General features: G+C 43.2%; 1 protein-coding gene across 4 annotated transcripts in view; it reads left to right on the top strand.

The window, feature by feature from the left end:
- MBOAT7 (membrane bound O-acyltransferase domain containing 7) overlaps positions 1-24,746 on the top strand; it is a 71,735-nt gene extending 46,989 nt beyond the window's left edge. For all 4 annotated transcript variants that reach the window (XM_056541936.1, XM_056541935.1, XM_056541934.1 and 1 more), the window contains 7 exons: positions 3,979-4,064; positions 5,146-5,275; positions 6,290-6,416; positions 11,003-11,159; positions 18,763-19,123; positions 19,210-19,392; positions 24,044-24,746. In XM_056541936.1, coding sequence (XP_056397911.1) covers positions 3,989-4,064; positions 5,146-5,275; positions 6,290-6,416; positions 11,003-11,159; positions 18,763-19,123; positions 19,210-19,392; positions 24,044-24,422 — 1,413 coding nt within the window. In that variant the 5' untranslated portion in view covers positions 3,979-3,988 and the 3' untranslated portion in view covers positions 24,423-24,746. The remainder of the gene's footprint in view (positions 1-3,978; positions 4,065-5,145; positions 5,276-6,289; positions 6,417-11,002; positions 11,160-18,762; positions 19,124-19,209; positions 19,393-24,043) is intronic.
- Positions 24,747-25,848: the final 1,102 nt, after the last annotated feature.

A 25,848-nucleotide genomic window follows, 5' to 3' on the forward strand; every position in this document is an offset into this window, starting at 1 on the left:
TTTTTTATCTCTTTTAGGTATTGTTATTAAGACTAACTGCACATTATATTCTGCGCTACTGAGACGTTGAATGTAGTGTGATGCCTGATGATAAGGCGGCAGCGTTTAGAATAGGCTGGGCACTGAAGGAAGGCGGTGTTTATACTAGACTGGGCACTGAAGGAAGGCGGTGTTTACACTAGACTGGGCACTGAAGGAAGGCGGTGTTTATACCAGACTGGGCACTGACTGAAGGCGGTGTTTATACTAGACTGGGCACTGACTGAAGGCGGTGTTTATACTAGACTGGGCACTGAAGGAAGGCGGTGTTTATACTAGACTGGGCACTGACTGAAGGAGGTGTTTATACTAGACTGGGCACTGACTGAAGGCGGTGTTTATACTAGACTGGGCACTGACTGAAGGAGGTGTTTATACTAGACTGGGCACTGACTGAAGGCGGTGTTTATACTAGACTGGGCACTGAAGGAAGGCGGTGTTTATACCAGACTGGGCACTGACTGAAGGCGGTGTTTATACTAGACTGGGCACTGACTGAAGGCGGTGTTTATACTAGACTGGGCACTGAAGGAAGGCGGTGTTTATACTAGACTGGGCACTGACTGAAGGTGGTGTTTATACTAGACTGGGCACTGAAGGAAGGCGGTGTTTATACTAGACTGGGCACTGAAGGAAGGCGGTGTTTATACTAGACTGGGCACTGAAGGAAGGCGGTGTTTACACTAGACTGGGCACTGAAGGAAGGCGGTGTTTATACCAGACTGGGCACTGACTGAAGGCGGTGTTTATACTAGACTGGGCACTGACTGAAGGCGGTGTTTATACTAGACTGGGCACTGAAGGAAGGCGGTGTTTATACTAGACTGGGCACTGACTGAAGGAGGTGTTTATACTAGACTGGGCACTGACTGAAGGCGGTGTTTATACTAGACTGGGCACTGACTGAAGGAGGTGTTTATACTAGACTGGGCACTGACTGAAGGCGGTGTTTATACTAGACTGGGCACTGAAGGAAGGCGGTGTTTATACCAGACTGGGCACTGACTGAAGGCGGTGTTTATACTAGACTGGGCACTGACTGAAGGCGGTGTTTATACTAGACTGGGCACTGAAGGAAGGCGGTGTTTATACTAGACTGGGCACTGACTGAAGGTGGTGTTTATACTAGACTGGGCACTGAAGGAAGGCGGTGTTTATACTAGACTGGGCACTGAAGGAAGGCGGTGTTTATACTAGACTGGGCACTGAAGGAAGGCGGTGTTTATACCAGACTGGGCACTGAAGGAAGGCGGTGTTTATACCAGACTGGGCACTGAAGGAAGGCGGTGTTTATACTAGACTGGGCACTGACTGAAGGCGGTGTTTATACTAGACTGGGCACTGACTGAAGGCGGTGTTTATACCAGACTGGGCACTGAAGGAAGGCGGTGTTTATACTAGACTGGGCACTGAAGGAAGGCGGTGTTTACACTAGACTGGGCACTGAAGGAAGGCGGTGTTTATACTAGACTGGGCACTGACTGAAGGCGGTGTTTATACTAGACTGGGCACTGAAGGAAGGCGGTGTTTATACTAGACTGGGCACTGACTGAAGGTGGTGTTTATACTAGACTGGGCACTGAAGGAAGGCGGTGTTTATACTAGACTGGGCACTGACTGAAGGTGGTGTTTATACTAGACTGGGCACTGAAGGAAGGCGGTGTTTATACTAGACTGGGCACTGACTGAAGGTGGTGTTTATACTAGACTGGGCACTGAAGGAAGGCGGTGTTTATACTAGACTGGGCACTGACTGAAGGCGGTGTTTATACTAGACTGGGCACTGACTGAAGGCGGTGTTTATACTAGACTGGGCACTGAAGGAAGGCGGTGTTTATACTAGACTGGGCACTGACTGGAGGTGGTGTTTATACTAGACTGGGCACTGACTGAAGGCGGTGTTTATACTAGACTGGGCACTGAAGGAAGGCGGTGTTTATACTAGACTGGGCACTGACTGGAGGTGGTGTTTATACTAGACTGGGCACTGACTGAAGGCGGTGTTTATACTAGACTGGGCACTGAAGGAAGGCGGTGTTTATACTAGACTGGGCACTGACTGAAGGCGGTGTTTATACCAGACTGGGCACTGACTGAAGGCGGTGTTTATAGTAGACTGGGCACTGACTGGAGGTGGTGTTTATACTAGACTGGGCACTGAAGGAAGGCGGTGTTTATACTAGACTGGGCACTGACTGAAGGCGGTGTTTATACCAGACTGGGCACTGACTGAAGGCGGTGTTTATACTAGACTGGGCACTGACTGAAGGCGGTGTTTATACCAGACTGGGCACTGACTGAAGGCGGTGTTTATACTAGACTGGGCACTGACTGAAGGCGGTGTTTATACTAGACTGGGCACTGACTGAAGGCGGTGTTTATACTAGACTGGGCACTGAAGGAAGGCGGTGTTTATACTAGACTGGGCACTGAAGGAAGGCGGTGTTTATACTAGACTGGGCACTGAAGGAAGGCAGTGTTTATACTAGACTGGGCACTGACTGAAGATGGTGTTTATACTAGACTGGGCACTGACTGAAGGCGGTGTTTATACTAGACTGGGCACTGACTGAAGATGGTGTTTATACTAGACTGGGCACTGAAGGAAGGCGGTGTTTATACTAGACTGGGCGCTGACTGAAGGCAGTGTTTATACTAGACTGGGCACTGACTGAAGGAGGTGTTTATACTAGACTGGGCACTGACTGAAGGCGGTGTTTATACTAGACTGGGCACTGACTGAAGGCGGTGTTTATACTAGACTGGGCACTGAAGGAAGGCGGTGTTTATACTAGACTGGGCGCTGACTGAAGGCGGTGTTTATACTAGACTGGGCACTGAAGGAAGGCGGTGTTTATACTAGACTGGGCACTGAAGGAAGGCGGTGTTTATACTAGACTGGGCGCTGACTGAAGGCGGTGTTTATACTAGACTGGGCGCTGACTGAAGGCGGTGTTTATACTAGACTGGGCGCTGACTGAAGGCGGTGTTTATACTAGACTGGGCGCTGACTGAAGGCGGTGTTTATACTAGACTGGGCGCTGACTGGAGAAAACATTTTACATTAGACTGGGCACTGACTGAAGTAAGTATTTACACTAGACTGGGCACTGATTAAAGTAAGTATTTACACTAGACTGGGCACTATCTGAAGGCAGGGTTTACACTAGGCGGGGCACTATCTGAAGGCAGAGTTTACACTAGACTGGGCACTATCTGAAGGCAGAGTTTACACTAGGCAGGGCACTATCTGAAGGCAGAGTTTACACTAGACTGGGCACTATCTGAAGGCAGAGTTTACACTAGGCTGGGCACTATCTGAAGGCAGAGTTTACACTAGGCTGGGCACTATCTGAAGGCAGAGTTTACACTAGACTGGGCACTATCTGAAGGCAGAGTTTACACTAGGCGGGGCACTGACTGCTCTTATAGTAAAATATGTATATACATTATATATGGATGTGTCTGTATGGGGTTGTTCAGAGATTAAAATTTTTTTGTTGCTAGGGTTGGTGCCAAATGAAAAAATAAGTCCTTCTCACCTCGTCTGATCCCCTCAGCTGCTGTTCTGACTCTCCAGGTCTCGGCCTCCTTACCACCACTTTCTACTCACTGACTATGATGGGTCACCTTGCGGCAGTACCTTTTTGGGGTTGACGCGTCATCAGGAATGAGTAAGAATTGGTGATGAGCGAGGACCTGGACTGTCAGCTTTGCAGCTGCTGCGGTTACGAGAAAGTATCATCTCTTTTTTATTACACCCTCCTCCTTCACCATATTTAAAAAATTAAATAAAGTATCCCCATTTTTATCAACCACATTACGTTCAGCCTATGCAACTGCCTGTACAGCGCCCCGAGGTTATTTCGTATTAATTTCCCTCATATGGCGTCATGTGTCTACTGCTACATTCTTGACCTCTCTGTATTTTCTTTGCAGGAGGGTTACCATGTCCCCCGATGAGATCACCTACCTTGCTGTGCTACTTCTTTCTGTAATAATAGGATTTCTCTTCAAGCATGCGAGTAAGTTCATGTGTAGTTCTCTGGTAACACGAGCATCTACACCTAATAGGGCTTGGGATTCATTACATTGTGAAAAGGGAACAAATAATGTGAACATTTGCTTTGCTAATGTTTCTCAAGGTGTGAGCTTTGTATTTCGGAGTTACATTTCCTGAAATATAAAATATTGAAGGATGAAATATAATTCCTTAAATTGAAAAAAATATGGCTTAAAGGGGTTATCCAGTAAAAACTTTTTATTTTTTTATTTTTTAATATATCAACTGGCTCCAGAAGGTTAAACAGATTTGTAAATTACTTTTATTTAAAAAAAAAATCTTAATCCTTCCAATAATTATCAGCTGCTGAAGTTGAGTTGTTCTTTTCTGTCTGATAACAGTGCTCCTCTGCTGACACATCTGTCTGTCTCGGGAACTGCATGGAGTAGGAGAGGTTTGCTATAGGGATTTGTTTCTACTATGGACAGTTCCCGAGGCAGGTGTCATCAGAGAGCACTTAGACAGTAAAGTGCAACTCAACTTCAGCAGCTCATAAGTACTGAAAGGATTAAGATTTTTTATAGAAGTAATTTACAAATCTGTTTAACTTTCTGGAGCCAGTTGAGATATATATATGTGTTTTTTCCTGGCTAACCCCTTTAATAATAACAATCATGCTCATCTTTAAGTGTTTTTAGGATGGGGGAAAGAATCTCTTGAATTTTCCCTCCAAGCAATAACTTGTTTTTTAATCCTGAGGAGCCTTGTCTTCTTGTATAATCCCTATAGCAGTGTTTTCAAACCGGGGTGCCTCCAGCTGTTGCAAAACTACAACTCCCAGCATGCCCGGACAGCCGTTGGCTGTCCAGGCATACTGGGAGTTGTAGTTTTGCAACAGCTGGAAGCGCCCTGGTTGGGAAACACTGCCCTATAGTGAAAAAATAAAGCATCTGGATGAATGTAATAAAAAATACACCAATGTACCCATGTACCAATGACACAAAGAAGAGGAAGCCGAATTAATTTTTATCAGGAGTAGCAGAGATTAGGTAGTTTCCTATAACAATGTGTTGACTTATACTTTTTTTGTTTTGTTTTTTTAGGTCCACATGTAAAGCAATGGGGTGGAGCAGCAGTGGGATTGCTGCTTACGCTGGGGACTTGCAACATCCACATCCTGCATTCCGTTATTACCATCCTTGGGACATGGCTCATCACTAAACTTTCACCCAGGTACCAATGCTGTGATTAGATTTTGTGTACATTGTTATGAAACACAGTAAGTAAGGGACTTAAAGGGGTATTCCAGTGAAAAACAGTATTTATTGATAGTAATGAAAGCTGCACCGAATTAAAGGGGTACTCCGATGAAAAACTTTTTTATTTTTTTTTATTTAAATCAACTGGTGCCAGAAAGTTAAACAGATTTGTAAATTACTTCTATTAAAAAAATCTTAATCCTTCCTGTGCTTATGAGCTGCTGAATCCTACAGCGGAAATTCTTTTCTTTTTGAAACACAGAGCTCTCTGCTGACATCATGAGCACAGTGCTCTCTGCTGACATCTCTGTCCATTTTAGGAACTGTCCAGAGTAAAAGGAAATCCCCATAGCAAACATATGCTGTTCTGGACAGTTCCTAAAATGGACAGAGATGTCAGCAGAGAGCACTGTGCTCATGATGTCAGCAGAGAGCTCTGTGCTTCAAACGGAAAACAATTTCCACTGTAGTATTCAGCAGCTAATAAGTACAGGAAGGATTAAGATTTTTTAATAGAAGTAATTTACAAATCTTTTTAACTTTCTGGCACCAGTTGATTTAAAAAAAAAAAAAAAAAAAAAAGGTTTTCATCATAGTACCCCTTTAATTCGGTGCAGCTTTCATTACTATCAATGTGGGACAGCGGATTATCATAGCAATGGCGGAACCCGCTGCACTCTCTGCACTGGAATTTGTCCAGGTGGAAATTGTCGGTGTGAATGTACCCTAACCTCTTTAAACCCCTGCATGTTTTTTTTTTGTTTTTTTTCATCTATGGAGACTTTTTTTGTTTTTCCAGAGAGTAGATGAAGTGTAATTCCATACACCAAGAGCACTTAGGTCTTTACATAAGATATATCACTTTTGGCTATAGCATCTTTATAAATGTAAATTGTTATCTAGAGAAAAGTGGATGTTTAACCTACATTGATTTATTGTAATAAACGATGAAGACTTTTGTTTGTGTCGTCTGTGTCTCTCTTCTCAGATCCTGTCACTTCCTTGCTCTGGGCTGGACCTTTACCTACCTGCTATTCTTTAGAACAGTGACCTATTTTGACCTTCCAGCACCCACCCCTTTCACTAATGCTGTGCAGCTACTTTTAACCTTGAAGGTGAGTCCACATCATTGATCTTTGCCTCTCACACTGTGCACCAATAGAGATAAGTTGTCATAGCTATCACCGAGAAACCAGCTGAGCACCCAAAGGACCTACAGTATATGAAAAATGTAGTAGAGATAACTGAGGTTTGTAATAGATGTCTTACAGGGTAACATCACTGTATGAAAAGATCCTTTTATCCTTATACAAAGGTCTTTTTATACCATGTAAAACACACTTTCCAACTGGGGTGCCTCCAGCTGTTGCAAAACTATAAATCCCAGCATGCTGGCAGTTGTAGTTTTGCAACAGCTGGAGGCACCCTAGTTGAGAAATACTACCCTATAGTGACAAGAAGAATGTAAGAAATGGTTACTGAAAATTATATTTTAACCCCTAGAGGACGCAAGGTGTACAGTGGTCCCTCAATTTACAATATTACGGTAATTGGTTCCAGGACGGCCATTGTATGTTGAAACCATTGTATGTTGAGACTATAACTCTATGGAAACCTGGTAATTGGTTCTGAAGCCGCCAAAATGTCATCCAAAGATAAGAAAAAGTGAGGATTAAATAGAAATAAGTAGAAAACTAATACAGATATAGCAAATCCTTACATATAAAAGTAAGAAAGAGCTGCTGGAAGCTGTAAATAACTGTCTATGTCTGTGTTTCCCATTTAGGGTGCCTCCAGCTGGTGAAAAACCACAAGTCCAGCATGCCTGGACAGCCAAAGGCTGTCCAGGCATGCTGGGAGTTGTAGTTTTGCAACAGCTGGAGGCACCCTGGTTGCGAAAGACTGGTCTATATAGAGGACAGGAGCTTCTTCAGGGTCCTGTACAGTACACGTGAAATGTAGCCGCCCTTACCTGTGTCCAAAGGAGCAGCTAACCCTGGCACAGGTAAAGAGTAATACAGAACATGTAGTACCTCCCTGTATTATAGGGAGGCGCTACCAGACAGTCAGTGCATGCACTTCAGTAGTACAGGTGTAAATGTCCATTCTAATTGGTCAGTTCTTCCATACATTGACACGTTTCGCAGATCTGGACTGTTCATAGCATTGTATGTTGAGTCTGGTTTCAAGTTACAATGGTCCAGAAAAGACCATTGTATGTTGAAACTATTGTATGTTGAGGCCATTGTAAGTTGAGGGATCACTGTATAAGTATGAAGCAAGTGCAGGAGCTGCGCTTGCATCATAGACCTAGGGTCCCAGCTGCTATCAGCAGCCAAGCACCTGATGGTAATGGCAGACATCAGCGATCGCGCTGATGTCCTCCATTAACCCCTCAGATGCCATGATCAATATTGATCACTGCATCTGCAGCAATGCAGCTGCTCCGAGGGCTGATCTGATCACCCTCGGATCAGATCAGCAAAGTGGAATGCATGCTTCTTTACTTGTATATAAGAGTCATACAGTTACCAAATACCAATATATTAAGAGCCAGTATTAGGGTGCGTTCACACGTGCGTATTTTCTGCTGCAGATTTGCTTCAGCAGATTTATCTACCCATTAAAGTCAATGGGCAGCAAAATCTGCAGCAAAAAAAACGCACGTGTGAACGCAACCTTATCAAACAAACAAAACGCAGTATATTAATACCAACATTACTAATAATACCACCACACAAGGGACAATATGACTGCCACATGATTGTAATCTGAGAATGGTTGGTTATATTAGGCACTGTGTGTAGTGTTTTATTTTCCCTGTGGTGGCGCTGCACGTAGAATTGCACACTTTTTGCCAGAGCCCCCGATATCTACTTTTACAGCTCTGTATCTCTGTCGCTTGCTAGGGTGTATCCAGAAAAAAACACTAGTGACTGGAAATGATCAATGCTGACTGTATTTAGCTGCTGGAATACTCCTGCTTTCAAACGCCAAAACCTGCCCTGCACCGATCCAAAAATGGCTGACTGCCTCGGTAAAATAGGTTTCCCTACATTTTCCACTTTCCCTACATTTTGCTTTTTTTACACATGCTCTGATCTGTCGGGTTTTCCTCACCTCAAATCCACCACATTTTCTGTGGAAACCTTAGTAAATATGTTGGGTTTTTGTGAAAATGTCGGGGACACGCCCCTTTCCCCAGCGACCACGCCCATTTTTTGGGTTTTCTTAGCCAAATGGGGAGTTAGGCTGGGTTCACATCATGTTTTCTTCCATACGGGAGCGCATACAGCAGGGGGGAGCTAAAACCTCGCGCTCCCGTATGCCTTTCTATGCGCTCCCGTATGTAATTCATTTCAATGAGCCGGCCGGAGTGAAACGTTCGGTCCGGTCGGCTCATTTTTGCGCCGTATGCGCTTTTACAACCGGACCTAAAACCGTGGTTTTACTACCGGTACCTAATACCTTTAGTAAATGAGGGCCAATGGGGGAGATTTATCAAAACCTGTCCAGAGGAAAAGTTGCTGAGTTGCATATAGCAACCAATCAGATCGCTTCTTTCATTTTTCACAGGCCTTTTCAAAAATGAAATAAGGGATCTGATTGGTTGCTATGGGCAACTCAGCAACTTTTCCTCTGGACAGGTTTTAATATATCTCCCCCAATGTGTCTATTGTGTTACTATAGACAGACTGTTGTAATATCCTGTCAGCCACATTGCAGAACCTATTTCTGTGGAAATCTTAAAGGGGTACTCCACTGCCCCAGCGTTCAGAATATTTTATTCCCAAACCCTGGGTGCGGGCTGCGGGGGTCCTAACGTCACACCCACGCCCCTCGGGATGTCACGCCACGCTCCCTCAATGCAAGTATATGGGAGGGGGCGTGGCAGTCGTCACGCCCCCTCCCATAGACTTGCATTGAGGGGTTGTGGCCGTGACGTCCACTGGGGTACTCCACTGCCCCAGAGTTCGGAATATTTTATTCCCAAACCCTGGGTGCGGGCTGCGGGGGTCCTAACGTCACACCCACGCCCCTCGGGATGTCACGCCACGCTCCCTCAATGCAAGTATATGGGAGGGGGCGTGGCAGTCGTCACGCCCCCTCCCATAGACTTGCATTGAGGGGTTGTGGCCGTGACGTCCACTGGGGTACTCCACTGCCCCAGAGTTCGGAATATTTTATTCCCAAACCCTGGGTGCGGGCTGCGGGGGTCCTAACGTCACACCCACGCCCCTCGGGATGTCACGCCACGCTCCCTCAATGCAAGTCGATGGGAGCGGGCGTGGCTTGCATTGAGGGGGTGTGGCCGTGACGTCCAGAGGGCTACTCCACTGCCCCAGCGTTCGGAATATTTTATTCCCAAACCCTTGGTGCGGGCTGCGGGGGTCCTAACGTCACACCCACGCCCCTCGGGATGTCACGCCACGCTCCCTCAATGCAAGTCTATGGGAGGGGGCGTGGCAGTCGCCACGCCCCCTCCCATAGACTTGCATTGAGGGGGCGTGGCCGTGACATCACGACCGCCGCACCCAGCGGCCGGAACAAAATGTTCCAAACGCTGGAGCAGTGGAGTACCCCTTTAAAAAGGCAACAAGAAAATGTCCTTTTCCTTCTTTATCTTAGGACAGATATAATGGCTAACTAGATGGACCATTTTTTTTTTTTTTTTGCTACCTCTTTTATATTTCTTTCATACTGATTTGTAGAATAAAGCATCTCCAAGGTCTTTAGAGGAGTGAATATTATCACTTGCAGAAACATGATGTCTGAAATGATCACAGAACATTTCCTACGTTCACATTATCAGTGTCTATTGTGAGTCCAGAATGAAAGAGGATACGGAACAACATTTAACTACTCCTGGATAAGAGCCAGGTCAAAGTCTCCTCTATCAGACACGGTAACGTGAGATTACAGCATTCAGTCACTACTAATATCTGTGCAGGAACATTGCCAGTGACACCTTTCTTCATTACTGCTCATACAAGAGACCCCCTGCATAGGAAAGCATTCAATGTAAAGCCCCCTACCACATTGGGAACGCTTATTTCCCTGATAATGGGCCCATGTATTAGGGCTTTTACACTTTAGCATATGTTTTCAGGATTTGTCTAGAAAATAATGGGTTTATAGTATTGACAGCCCTGTGTCATTCCTGCAAGAGGACCTGTGGGCGCTCCTGTTTTAGTAAATGCTTGTATTTTTTATGCTTGCGGGTGCATGTTTTCTAATAACTCACATGCCACCACTTTCATGTATTACCTGGTGTGTATAAGAGGTGAGACAATAAAATAAAGTTATTCCACCTATTCACACCTGGGTTTGTGTTTAGCGTTTTATATGTGAGGACTCTTTTCTCACTGAATCAGCATATAGACCAAAAAATGTTAACGCAACACACCATAAACTTTGTTTTCTTAATATGCTTTAATGAATAATTTTCAAATCCACAGTTCCATTTTCATAGCAAGAAAATATAGTACAAAAACATATATATCACCCAAGGTGCACCTCCTCGGACACGCTAGACACTCTTCTTATAGCCGGAAGTATTCAGCCCATGCTCGGGGCCTCCTCCTGCTGAAGATCCTTCCTTTTTTGGTGTATAAGTGGTGACCTGTGACAAAAGTAACCATGCTTTCAATTTACGTTTTTGTTGTTGTCAATATTCAAATGTTATTTGCTTATATTCCAGCTTGTAAGCTTTGCAAATGAGGTGCAAGAATTTAGCAGAGTCAAGAAACAAGAAGTGGCATCATTTTCCAGTCAGTCGTCCATGAATATGATTCCCAAGATCCCAAGTCTGATCGAGCTGTTCTTGTACAGTTATTGCTACATAGGGCTGATGACCGGTAAGTGTGTCTTAACCCATTTTGACTTAAAGGAGTTATATAAAAAAAAAAGTTTTTTCCTGGATATCAACTGGCTCCAGAAAGTTAAACAGATTTGTAAATTACTTCTATAAAAAAAATCTTAATCCTTTCAGTACTTATGAGCTGAAGAAGTTGAGTTGTTCTTTTCTGTCTAAGTGCTCTCTGATGACACTTGTCTCGGGATCCGCCCAGTTTAGAAGCAAATCCCCATAGCAAACCTCTTTTACTCTGTGCAGTTCCCCAGACAAGCAGAGATGTCAGCAGAGAGCACTGTTGCCAGACAGAAAACAACAACTCAACTTCAGCTGATAATTATTGAAAGGATTAAGATTTTTTAGTAGAAGTAATTTACAAATATGTTAAATTTTCTGGAGCAAGTTGATATTAAAAAAATATATATATATATTTTCCTGGAATACCCCTTTAACCCCTTGGGGACAGAGCCCATTATGACCCTAAGGACGGGAGCATTTTTTTGCAAATCTGACACTGTCACTTTAAGCATTAATAACTCTGGGATGCTTTTACTTATAAATTTGATTCCGAGATTGTTTTTTTCGTGACATATTCTACTTTATGGTAGTGCTAAATTTTCGTCTATACTTGCATCATTTCTTGGTGAAAAATGTAAAAATTTGATGAAAAATTTGAAAATTTAGCATTTTCTAACTTTGAAGCTCTCTGCTTGTAAGGAAAATAGACATTCCAAATAAATTATATTTTGATTCACATATACAATATGTCTACTTTATATTTGCATCATAAAGTTGACATGTTTTTACTTTTGGAAGACATCAGAGGGCTTCAAAGTTCAGCAGCAATTTTCCAATTTTTCAAAAAATTTTCTAAATCGGAATTTTTCAGGGACTAGTTCCGTTTTGAAGTGGATTTGAAGGGCCTTCAAATTAAAAATACCCCACAAATGACCCAATTATAAAAACTGCACCCCTCAAAGTATCCAAAATGACATTCAGTAAGTTTGTTAACCCTTTAGGTGTTTCACAGGAATAGCAGCAAAGTGAAGAAGAAAATTCTAAATCTTCATTTTTTACACTCGCATGTTCTTGTAGACCCAGTGGTAATAGGAGAAAAAGCCCCCCAAAATTTGTAACCCAATTTCTCTCGAGTAAGGAAATACCTCATATGTGTATGTCAAGTGTTCGGCGGGCGCCGTAGAGGGCTCAGAAGGGAAGGAGCAACAATGGGATTTTGAAGAGTGAATTTTGCTGAAAAGTTTTTTTGGGGGCATGTCACATTTAGAAAGCCCCTATGGTGCCATAACAGCAGAAAACCCCACATGGCATACCATTTTGGAAACTACACCCCTCAAGGCACGTAACAAGGGGTCCAGTGAGCCTTAACACCCCACAGGTGTTTGACGACTTTTCGTTAAAATCGGATGTATAAATGAAAAAAATATTTCTTTTTTCACTAAAGGGCATTTTTCCCCCCAAATTTACCATTTTTACAAACGGTAATGGGAGAAAATGCCCCCCATAATTTGTAACCCCATCTCTTCTGAGTATGGAAATACCCCATGTTAGGACGTAAAATGCTCTGCGGGTGAACTACAATGCTCAGAAGAGAAGGAGCGGCATTGAGCTTTTGGAAAGAGAATTCGTTTGGAATGGTAGTCAGGGGCCATGTGCGTTTACAAAGCCTTCCGTGGTGCCAGAACAGTGGACCCCCACATGTGACCCCATTTTGCAAACTACTCCCCTCACAGAATGTAATAAAGGGTGCAGTGAGCATTTACACCCCACTGGTGTTTGACAGATCTTTGGAACAGTGGACTGTGCAAATGAAAAATAAAATTTTTCATTTTCACGGACCACTGTTCCAAAAATCGGTCAGACACCTGTGGGGCGTAAATGCTCACTGCACCCCTTAATACATTACACGAGGGGTGTAGTTTCCAAAATGGGGTCACATGTGGGGGGGTCCATTGTTCTGGCACTATGGGGGCTTTGTAAACACACGTGGCCTTCAATTCCGGACAAATTTTCTCTTCAAAATCCCAATGGCGCTCCTTCTCTCACTTTTTTTCATTTTCCCATCCAAATTTAATGAAAATTCGTCAAACACCTGTGGGGTGTTAAGGCTCACTATACCCCTTGTCACGTTCCATGAGGGGTGTAGTTTCCAAAATGGGGTCACATGTGGGTATTTATGTTTTTGCGTTTATGTCAGAACCGCTGTAAAATCAGCCACCCCTGTGCAAATCACTAATTTAGGCCTCAAATGTACATGGTGCGCTCTCACTCCTGAGCCTTGTTGTGCACCCGCAGAGCATTTTACGCCCACATATGGGGTATTTCCGTATTTTTTTCCTTTTACTGTTTGTGAAAATAAAAAGTATGGGGCAACACCAGCATGTTAGTGTAAACATTTTTTTTTTTTTACACTAACAGGCTGGTGTAGCCCCCAACTTTTCCTTTTCATAAGGGGTAAAAGGAGAAAAAGCCCCCCAAAATTTGTAGTGCAATTTCTCCCGAGTACGGAGATACCCCATATGTGGCCCTAAAACTGTTTCCTTGAAATACGACAGGGCTCCGATATGAGAGAGCGCCATGCGCATTTGAGAACTACATAGGGATTGCATAGGGGTTGACATAGGGGTATTCTACGCTAGTGATTCCCAAACAGGGTGCCTCCAGCTGTTGCTAAACTCCCAACATGCCTGGACAGTCAGTGGCTGTCCAGAAATGCTGGGAGTTGTTGTTTTGCAACAGCTGGAGGCTCTGTTTTGGAAACACTGTCGTACGATACGTTTTTCATTTTTATTGGGGGGGGGACAGTGTAAGGGGGTGTATATGTAGTGTTTTACACTTTATTTTGTGTTAGTGTAGTGTAGTGTTTTTAGGGTACATTCGCACTAGCGTGTTAAGGTGAGTTTCCCGCTAGGAGTTTGCGCTGCGGCGAAAAATTTGCTGCAGCCCAAACTTGAAGCAGGAAACTTACTGTAAACCTGCCTGTGTGAATGTACCCTGTACGTTCACATGGGGGGGGGTGGCAAACCTCCAGCTGTTTCAAAACTACAACTCCCAGCATGTATTGACAGACAGTGTATGCTGGGAGTTGTACTTTTGCAACAGCAGGAGGCACACTGTTTGAAAAACCTTCAGTTAGGTTCTGTTACCGAACTCAGTATTTTCCAACCAGTGTGCCTCCAGCTGTTGCAAAACTACAACTCCCAGCATGTACTGATCGCCGAAGGGCATGCTGGGAGATGTAGTTATGCAACAGCTGGAGGTACGCAACTACAACTCCCAGCATGCCGAGACAGCTGTTTGGGCATGCTGGGATTTTCAGTTTTGCAACATCTGGAGGGCTACAGATTATAGACCACTTCACAGTGATCTCCAAACTGTAACCCTCCAGATGTTGCAAAACTACAAATCCCAGCATGCCCAGACAGCAAAGAGCTGTTTGGGCATGCTAGGAGTTGTAGTTTTGCAGGATCTGGAGGGATACAGTTAGAAACCACTGTATAGTGGTCTCAAACTGCAGCCCTCCAGCTTTTGCAAAACTACATATTCCAGCATGCCTAAACAGCTGTCTGGGCATGTTGGGAGTTGTAGTTTTGCAACATCTGGAGGGCTACAGGTTAGAGACCACTGTATAATGGTCTCAGACTGTAGCCCTCCAGATGTTGTTAGGCAACTTGCCGGCTTCCGTAGGATCCAGGGAGCCGTCCTCTTCTGCCGCACAACGTCACCGCCCGCCCATCACCGTCGCCCGCAGCCTCCGGAGGGGTAAGGGGACCTTCGGCGCTCGGTCCCCTTCGGTTCCCCGTTCTGCCCCGCCCTATTGTGGGTGGGCAGGACGGGGAAAACGAAAGTTAACCCCCCCCGCCCCCGATCTGCTATTGGTGGTCGCGTCTAGACCACCAATAGCAGGGATAGGAGGGGTGGCACCCCTGCCACCTCACTTCTATCCCTTCAGGGGGATCGTAGGTGTCATGGACAACCGCGACCCCCCCTTATATATCGGGTCACCATATACCTGTATGACGCGGAATCGGCGCGAATCGCCGTGTGAATGGCCTCCCTGGGCATTTGCACGGGGTGCCTGCTGATTGACATCAGCAGTCACCCCGAACCGGTCCCCGCCCGGCACGCGGTGGGGACCGAAATTCCCACGGGCATATGGATACGCCCTTCGTCCTAAGTACCAGGACGCAAGGGTGTATGCATACGCCCTTCATCCCCAACAAGTTAAGGACCAGGCCAATTTTATTTTTTTCATTTTCGTGTTTTCCTCCTCACCTAATGAGGGGAATAGACTAATAGACTAGTATGAGGGCTTGTTTTTTTGCGTGACCAGTTGTCCTTTGTAATGACATCACTCATTTTACCATAAAATGTATGGCGCAACCAAAAAAATACTATTTGCGTGGAGAAATTAAAAAGAAAACCGCAATTTAGCAAATTTTGAAAGGTTTAGTTTTCACGCCGTACAATTTACGGTAAAAATGACATGTGTTCTTTATTCTGGGGGTCAATACGATTAAAATGATACCCATGATTACACACTTTTCTTTTATTGTTTCGCTTAAAAAAAAATCAAAAACTTTTCAACCAAATTAATACGTTTAAAATCCCTCTATTTTGACGACCTATAACTTTTTTTTTTCATTTTTTCGTATCAGCGGCGGTATGAGGGCTAATTTTTTGCGCCATGAACTGTACTTTTTGATACCACATTTGTGTATATAAAACTTTATCAATTTTTTAAATAATTTTTTTTTAAAAATAAAATACGACAAAAAAGCATGTTCACCGTATGGGAACCGTATTATTTTTTTAATAGTTCAGAAATTTACGCACGTGGCAATACCAAATATGTTTAAATTATTTTTTTTACACTTTTTGGGGGTAAAATGGGAAAAAGGGACAATTTACATTTTTATAGGTGGAGGGGATTTTTCACATTTTTTACTACTTTTTATTTTTCTCAAATATGTTTTTCATAGCAAACAAAAAATCAAACAGAGGCAGTCGCAACTGCCATAACTCGAGAGTGAAATACAGTGATCCCTCAACTTACAATGGCCTCAACATACAATAGTTTCAACATACAATGGTCTTTACTGGACCATTGTAACTTGAAACCAGACTCCACATACAATGCTATAGAATCTGCGAAACGTGTCAATGGCTGGAGGAACCAATCAGAATGGACATTTACTGGTAAAACCCCTGTGCATAAAGTGCATGCACTGAACGGTGTCTGGTAGCACCCCCTACAGTACAGGGAGGTATTACATGTTCTGTACTCTTTACCTGTGCCAGGGTTAGTTGCTCCTTTGGGCATCAGGTGAGGGTGGCTCCATTTTACTATTTTTAGGACATTGCGTGTACTGTACAGTGTTTCCCAAAGAGGGTGACTCCAGCTGTTGCAAAACTACAACTCCCAGCATGCTGGGAGTTGTAGTTTTGCAACATCTGGAGGCACTCTGGTTGGGAAACACTGAAATAGACAGTGATTTACAGCTCCCAGCAGATCTTTCTTACTTTTTATATGTAAGGATTTGCTTTATCTCTATTAGTTATCCACTTATTTTTGTTGAATTCAAATTTTTTCCTATTTTTGGATGACATTTTGGTGGCTTCAGAACCAATTAGCAGGTTTCCATAGAGTTCTGGTCTCAACATATGATGGTTTCAACATACAATGGTCGTCCTGGAACCAATTAATATTGTAACTTGAGGGACCGCTGTAATGCAAACAATAAGCATTTAAGACAAACAAACCTTCCAAATGGGGAAAAGGAGGGGGTTGACATATGGGAAAGGGGGAGAGACGGAGTACTTCTTTTTATTACACTTTTTATGTCCCCATAGGGGACTATTTATAACAATCATTTGATTGCTAATACTGTTCAGTGCTATGCATAGGGCATATCACTGATTAGTATTATCGGCGATCTTCTGCTCTGGTCTGCTCGATATCAGACCAGAGCAGAAGAAATCGGGAAGGTGACGGAGGCAGATGAGGGGACCGCCATGTTAGCTGATCTGATCCCCACAGCCGTGCCGCGGGGGATCAGATCAGCATAAAATGTAGCCGCGCTGCCGCAGATGCAGTGATCTGTATTGAACACGGCATCTGAGGGGTTAATCGTGGACGTCTGCCATTACCGGCGGGTCCCTGGCTGCCGCTTATGACCCGATCATCGCTCCGATGCTCGCGATCATGTACAGGACATAAATGTACGTCCTGGTGCGCAAAGTACCGCCGCACCAGGATGTACGTTTACGTCCTTTGTTGTTAAGGGGTTAAAGATGTAGTGAAAAGATGAGATGTAGTTACAGCAATTCCACACCCTGTCACATAGTGTCAGTACAGTATTACTCTTTTTTCTTTATATCCTGTTAAATGCTACAGTAGAAAAGCTTTGTTCTTTGATTTATTGATTCATTTATTTGTACAGTGACTGTGTATATTGTATAAGTGGTTGATACCTACAATATGGATGTCAGAGCACTAGAACAAAGCTGCTTTAGGAGCTTCAGTACTACTGGATATTAACCTCCCTTGCATTACATGGATGGCTGATCACTTGACTGGCTGTCATATAACACTACATTTTAACTGCAGGGGAAATCCTGTGTGACCACTGCTCTCCATGGTAAAACAAAGTAGCTTCCAGGTGAAGTGCCTAGAGCAGGAACATGCGGCTTGTAACGTGCTTTATAACTCTTTTATGACCTACAGCAAATATAATTTTAGAAAAATACATGTTAAACCATCCTTAATGTAGTACTCCGGCGCGCACTTTTTTCCTTTTATCCGGTCCGGGCTGCAAAATAAAAGAAAACACACTATTCCTTACCTGCATACGCTCCCCCGGAGCTCCGGTACAGGTGTTCGGTCCCCGGGCTGTATTCTTCTTACTTCCTGTTAGCCCGGCACGTCACACGGAGCTTCAGCCTATCACCGGCCGCAGCGATGTCCCGCCTCGGCCGGTGATAGGCTGAAGCTCCGTGTGACGTGGCGGGCTAACAGGAAGTAAGAAGAATACAGCCCGGGGACCGAACACCTGTACCGGAGTGTACCGGAGCTCCGGGGGCTCGTTGGCAGGTAAGAGAAAGTGTGTTTTCTTTTATTTTGCAGCCCGGACGGGCTAAAAGGAAAAAAGTGTGTGCCGGAGTACTCCTTTAAAACTCTATGACTGTAGCTTGAATTATTGAGAATATCTCTGAATTAAGCATATTAAAGTGGATTTTTTGTTCAGCAAAATGACCAATCAGTGTGATTTATTGGAGGTGTGTAAGAGGTACCCAATAGGTATACGGAGGGGGGGGGTGGGATTTATCATTCCCTGTGTCAGCGCAGAGTGGCAGAATGGAGCATTTTGCTCCATTTTGCCTTTCTGCAGTGGTGCGGGGAATGATAAGTTCATCCCCACAGACTCCAAATAATTGGTGCCCTTGGTCAAATTCAAAGCCAGGACCCGAGTGCTGCAAAGCAGTAGTTTTAACCACTAAGCAACTATGGGGCCTTTTGAAGTTATTAGATACTAGAGAAGCCCTTTGATGTTTACATTGTGAGTTGCAGTGTTATGTGTTGTTTCTAGGCCCTTTTTACCGATTTAAAACGTACCACGACTGGGTGCATCAAATCGGTTCTCCAGATATTCCAAGCTGGAAGCCCATGTTGACTCGGTTGAAGCCGGCCCCTGTTTTTGGTGTTCTGTTTCTCATTGTTTCCCACTACTTTCCACTGGAATATGTGAAGAAAGAAGAGTTCTATGAGTGTTCCTTCCTGTATCGCCTCTTCTACATGGTCCCCATCTTCTTCGTGTTCCGCATGCGCTTTTATGTGGCCTGGATATTTGCAGAGTGTGGTTGTATCTCTGCTGCCTTTGGTGCCTATCCTCTTGCAGCCAAATCTCGCTCTGGTGGGGGACCAACTGTGGAGTATGCCCTTTTAGAGAGGTAAGCTTCCTATTGTATTCATAGGAATCTTTGTATACCTCTAAATGTGGGTTATTGAATATACAACTATATATTTGTTCTTGTAGAGATACTGATGGGTCAAAGGTGAACATTGAATATGACTATGAGACCATCAAGAACATTGACTGCTATGGAGCAGATTTCTGTGTGAAGGTGAAAGATGGCATGCGCTGCTGGAACATGAGCGTGCAGTGGTGGCTGGCACAGTACATATACAAGAATTCTCCTGTTAAGTCCTTTGTGTTTGGGTAAGTTATTGTAGTGTGGAATGTCCTGCTTTCACCTTTAGTAGGCTGACTTCTCTTTGGGGTCTGCTTCTACATTACAGTAAATTGTTCAGGTATGTATGCTTAATGATAAGAAGGCACTCTCTTTTTTTTTTTTTTCCACTTTAGCCCTTAGTGGTACAGTTGTACTGTAATACATTCAATGTACTGCAGTTGGCGGCAGCTATTCAGGTTTATAGATTTATTGAACAAATGTGTTCACATTTTGGTAAAATAGTGGCACTGGTTGGCTGTTATCTTTCAGATGAAACATGCACCCAGATTGGTTAGATATACCTGCCAACAGTATGTTGGCAGGTATATCTAACCAATCTGGGTGCATGTTTCATCTGAAAGATAACAGCCAACCAGTGCCACTATTTTACCAAAATTGCCACATGCTGGAAGCATAGCCGCTTAATGATGTATTCAACGTACATAATAGGCCACTGTAAGTTTGTTTAAAGGGTACCTCTCATCAAATAAACTTTTGATATATTTTAGATTATTGAATGTTGAATAACTTTCCAATAGCATGTTAATGAAAAATATGCTTCTTTCTATTGTATTTTTCCCGATCAGTCCTGTCAGCAAGCATTTCTGACTCATGCTGGAGTCCTAAACACTCAGAGCTGCCAGCCTGCTTTGTTCACAGCCAAACAGGCTGTGAACAAAGCAGGCTGGCAGCTCTGAGTGTTCTCCTTTGTGAACAAAGCAGACTGGCAGCTCGTAGTGTTTAGGACTCCAGCATGAGTCTGAAATGCTTGCTGCCAGGACTGGTAGGGAGACCCCTAGTGGTCATTTCTTCAAAGTGGAAAATTAAATAGAAAGAAGCATAATTTTTAATAACATGCAATTGTAAAGTTATTCTGCATTCATTAATCTATAATGTATCAAACGTTTTTTTGATGAGAGATACCCTTTAAGTTGAAGCTACCGTATGATGGGTATTACTGTTTGTGCAGGTAAGCACCCAGTCTTTTATAATTCTAGAGAGCCCCTTTACTGTGTTCCTTAAGTCATTAACAGTACAACGGTTTGTGTGGTGTTAGTTTGTTAGTTTAGATTGTGTTTCTCTATAATTGTGGCTTCTTCGATAACATTTAGACCACATTTTATTAGTGCAGAATATACAGGTGATAATAAAGGGATTTATTAACTTACAATTGTATATTCTGGTATTTGAAGCCTGCATGTTCCAATGAGCCAAAAGTAGATAGCTTAAGGACTTCCATTTAGCTTTTCGTTGTTTGTCTAGTCTAGTTTTGTAGAAAGGGCATAGAGCAAGCAAGTCAATGGAGTATCATTTTTTGTTGTTTAGCTTTTTTAAGGTCTGTCTAATAAATGCATATACACTTAAAGTGTACCTGTTGTTAACAAAAACTTTTTATATGATGTAGATAATACCATTATATGTATATTTGTAATATACATTCATAAAAAAAAATGGGTGATTTTTTTTTTTTTTTGGGTGAAAAATGCTGTCCCTGCAGCTATTGCCTGTGTGTCACTATGAGGAGCCCTGCTTGTCCTCGGTGTACAGAGCCCTGCTTGTCCTCGGTGTACAGAGCCCTGCTTGTCCTCGGTGTACAGAGCCCTGCTTGTCCACCCTCACTTCCTGTATTTTGACTCCTCACAAAGACACACAGACAATATCTGCAGGGACAAAAATATACATATTTTTTAACCAATGGATATTACGTATGAGTACGTCCTTGGTCCTGCTCCTGTGATATAACGCGGGGTCCCACGGTGACCCCGCATCATATCACGGCGGGCCCAGCGTCATAGTGAAGCCGAGACCCGCCGCTAATAGCGCGCTGCACTGAACGCGGTGCCGCGCGCTATTAACCCTTTAGCCGCGTGGCTCAGCTTTGAAAGTGAAAGTAAAAACTGCTGGTTAGCTCAGTGGGCTGTTCGGGATAGCCACGGCGAAATCACGGCATCCCAAACAGCTTACAGGACAACGGGAGGGCCCCTACCTGCCTCCTCGCTGTCCGATCGCCGAATGACTGCTCAGTGCCTGAGATCCAGACATGAGCAGTCAAGCGGCAGAATCATCGATCACTGGTTTCCTATGAGAAACCAGTGATCAATGTAAAAGATCAGTGTGTGCAGTGTTATAGGTCCCTATGGGAGCTATAACACTGCAAAACAAAAGTGAAAAAAAAGAAGTGAATAAAGATCATTTAACCCCTTCCCTAATAAAAGTTTGAATCACCCCCCTTTTCCCATAAAAAAAACAGTGTAAATAAAAATAAACATATGTGGTATTGCCGCATGCGGAAATGTCCGAATTATAAAAATATATCGTTAATTATACCGCACGGTCAATGGCGTGCGCGCCAAAAAATTCGATCAATAAGTCCTATCAATGCAAAAATTGTACCATTAAAAACTTCAGATCACGGCGCAAAAAATGAGCCCTCATACCGCCCCATACGTGGAAAAAGTTATATGGGTCAGAAATGACAATTTTAAACGTATACATTTTCCTGCATGAAGTTAGGATTTTTTCCAGAAGTACGACAAAATCAAACCTATATAAGTAGGGTATCATTTTAATCATATGGACCTACAGAATAAAGATAAGGTGTCATTTTTACCGAAAAATGTACTACGTAGAAACGGAAGCCCCCAAAAGTTACAAAACAGAGGGGTTTTTTTTTTCAATTTTGTCGCACAATTATTTTTTTTTCCATTTCACCGTAGATTTTTGGGCAAAATGACTGAAGTCATTACAAAGTAGAATTGGTGGCACAAAAAATAAGCAATCATATGGATTTTGAGGTGCAAAATTGAGAGTTATGATTTTTTAAAGGCAAGGAGCTAAAATAAAAACGAAAGTGCAAAAACGGTCCTTAAGGGGTTAAAGGCTTTGCCACCAACAGCACTTATCGTCAAGCCACAAGAGCCCTGTACTTGGCGATCTTTATCTGACCTATAGAGCTGTGTTTTCTGAACAGTGTGCCTCTAGATCATGCTGAGAATTGTAATTTTGCAACATCTAGAGAAGTGGTTCAACCTGCGGACCTCCAGATGTTGCAAAACTACAACGTTGGCTGTCCGGGTATGCTGGGAGTTGTAGTTTTGCAACATTTGGAGGTCCACAGGTTGAAGACCACTTCTCTAGATGTTGCAAAACTACAATTCTCAGCATGCCCAGGCAGCCAAAGGCATGCTGGGAGTTGTAGTTTTGCAACAGCTGGAGGCACACTGTTTGTATGGAAAATAAAAAGCAAAAATTGGTCAGCACATCCTACACAACTATTTTAGAGAACAAGTACACAGGTGTAAGCTGCTGCAGCTGAACTACAAGTACAAACAAAAGAATTACAGCAGCACACTACTAGCGTTATATGTGTAATATAAGCACTTTTTACATTGCAATACCGCTATAAACTCCACCCATTCCACTAGGTGTTTTTACGTAGGGAATAGCTGGATCTTACATGCCTAGAAACTGTAGTCTTAGTGCTAGCCCAAGAGAGGCACATCTGTAGTGTAGGGTCCGTCCCAAATGAGGTCACCTTATCATGGTGGGATGGTACACACTATTTGGCCAAATGAGAAGCTGATCACTTCAAATTTTTCTCTATAGCAGTATTGCAATGTAAAAAGTGTTACATTACACATGTCTTAGCGCTAGCAGTGTGCTGCTGTAATACTTTTTCTTCTACACTGCTATTGAGCTAAATGAAGCGGCAGAGAGCACATCCGAACAAGGACGTCTCTCCTTGTGACCGTGTGGTCCCAGCAGTCAGACCTTCACTGATCAGACACTCTTCTTCTATCCTGTGGATAGGAGATAAGTATTGTTAGCGGTAACAGTCTTTAACCCCTTAACGACCAAGGACGTATATTTACGTTCTTGGCCGGCTCCCGCGATATATAACGCGGGATCACGCGGTGACCCCGCGTCATATCGGGTCAGTCCCGGCATGTATCTGATGCCGGGACCCGGGGCTGATCGCTGACCGCGATCGCTGCCATGCGCTATTAACCCTTTAGACGTCTAAACCGAAAGTGAAAGCTGCCCGGCTGGCTGGCTCCAGAAAGTTAAACAGATTTGTAAATGACTTCTATTAAAAAAAATCTTAATCCTTTCAGTACTTGAGAGCTGCTGAAGTTGAGTTGTTCTTTTCTGTCTAAGTGCTCTCTGATGACACGTGTCTCGGGAAACGCCCAGTTTAGAAGCAAATCCCCATAGCAAACCTCTACTTCTACTCTGGGCGGTTCCCGAGACAGGTGTCATCAGAGAGCACTTAGACAGAAAAGAACAACCTTTACTTCGGAAGCTCATAAGTACTGAAAGGATTAAGATTTTTTAATAGAAGTAATTTACAAATCTGTTTAACTTTCTGGAGACAGTTGATATATATATATATATATATATATATATATATATATATATATATATAAAAAAGTTTTTTCCTGGATAACCCCTTTAACTACTGAAAAGTACTTTATTCCTATGTCTTATCAGTGGTCTTCAACCTGCGGACCTCCAGATGTTGCAAAACTACAACTCCCAGCATGCCCGGCGCATGCTGGGAGTTGTAGTTTTGCAACATCTGGAGGTCTGCAGGTTGAAGACCACTGTCTTATATGTTATCATTACTTCCTTTGACAGGAGTGCCTGGACCATGTTAATCAGCGCTTACTGGCACGGAATTCATCCTGGGTATTACTTGAGTTTCCTAACCATACCCTTGTGTCTGGCATCAGAGGTCTCCATGGACGTGGGCCTGAGACGTCGCCTGTCTGATTCTGGCAAGCTAGTGTTCGACTGGGTGCACTGGTTCCTCAAAATGAGGGCCTATGACTACATGTGCATGGGTTTCGTCCTTCTCACCTTCTCCGACACCGTCCACTACTGGCGCTCCATTTATTTTGCCATCCATGTGGTGGCTGTTTTCTTTTTGATTCTTGGCAAGGTGCTGGCCATGACTGCTCCTCGGGCTCCAAGGAACAGCAAAGAAGGAAAGGAAGAGATTAAAAAGGAAAAATGAGTCAGTACAAATCCTTGTCCAGTTTGTCTTGTGCCTGGATGTCTCTGCAAGCCATAGAATATCTGTGCTTGTGCTAAACTGGATGTTCTAACGGAACAAATTCTATGCTACAGTTACCAGACTGTGAAAGACTTTTTATTTTCTATATATAACTGGACTGGGGGTTCTGGTCTCTCAGTATTATGTGAGCGTCCTAGTCATCCCCGGACCTCTGTGCTTCCTTAAAGGACCTCAGAATAGTTCTTACACTTCACATCTATGATTTATTTACTGCTTTAAAGGGGTATTCCAGGAAAAAAACTTTTTTTTTATATATATATATATATATATATATATATATATTAACTGTCTCCAGAAAGTTAAACAGATTTGTAAATTACTTCTATTAAAAAATCTTAATCCTTTCAGTACTTATGAGCTTCTGAAGTTAAGGTTGTTCTTTTCTGTCTAAATCCTCTCTGATGACACCTGTCTCGGGATACGCCCAGTTTAGAAGCAAATCCCCATAGTAAACCTCTTCTAAACTGGGCGGTTCCCGAGACAGGTGTCATCAGAGAGGACTTAGACGAAAAAGAACAACCTTAACTTCAGAAGCTCATAAGTACTGAAAGGATTAAGATTTTTTAATAGAAGTAATTTACAAATCTGTTTAACTTTCTGGAGCCAGTTGATATATATTAAAAAGTTTTTTTCCTGGAATACCCCTTTAAGTTTCAGTCACATAAGTTGTGATAGAGTGTGTTGTGTCACAGGTAGCAATTACTTTTTGTCACCTTCTTTGTTTTTGTAAATTGCCATTTACTCAAAATGTGTTCATTTTTTTTTCATAAATAATTGTATTTTATAAGAGAACATTTTTGTGAATATAGGGTCAGACAATTTCTGTGACCATCAGTGTGGAAAACCTTGGTTACTATGTAATTCTTGCTGTCAAATTGCCAGAATTCTTATTGGATCCCACTGTATGTCAGTGGGGTCTGTCTTGACGGTTAAAATCCAGAAGCCATGTCACCAGGGCCTTGAAGGGTTACTCTAGAGAATGTTTGTTTGTTTTCTTTTTTTTTTTTTTTATCAACTGGTGACAAAGTTATTCAGATCTTCAATTTAAAAATTTTAATCCTTCCAGTATTTATCAGCTGAGGTATGCTCCAGAGTGGAAAGGAGGAGAAAAAAACAACGGGGTGCTCCCTGTGTGGTATTTTTTGGAAAAGTGAAAATGAAAATACCCGCCACCAACACCCAAGGTGGCGTACTGACCTTGAGTCGATTGTACACAATGGTGGTTAGAAGGAATGGCGACAGTCTGCTGCTCTCACCCCTTATTATTCCGTCTTCCCGAGGGGGACGGACAAGAATGCAAAGTGGGAGGAGTAAAAATGGGGGTTATTTTGAGAGCGCTACTGTCAGATGGCGATAGTCAAAGTCA

Source organism: Hyla sarda, chromosome 10 (genome assembly GCF_029499605.1).
Source record: "Hyla sarda isolate aHylSar1 chromosome 10, aHylSar1.hap1, whole genome shotgun sequence".
NCBI lineage: Eukaryota > Metazoa > Chordata > Amphibia > Anura > Hylidae > Hyla > Hyla sarda.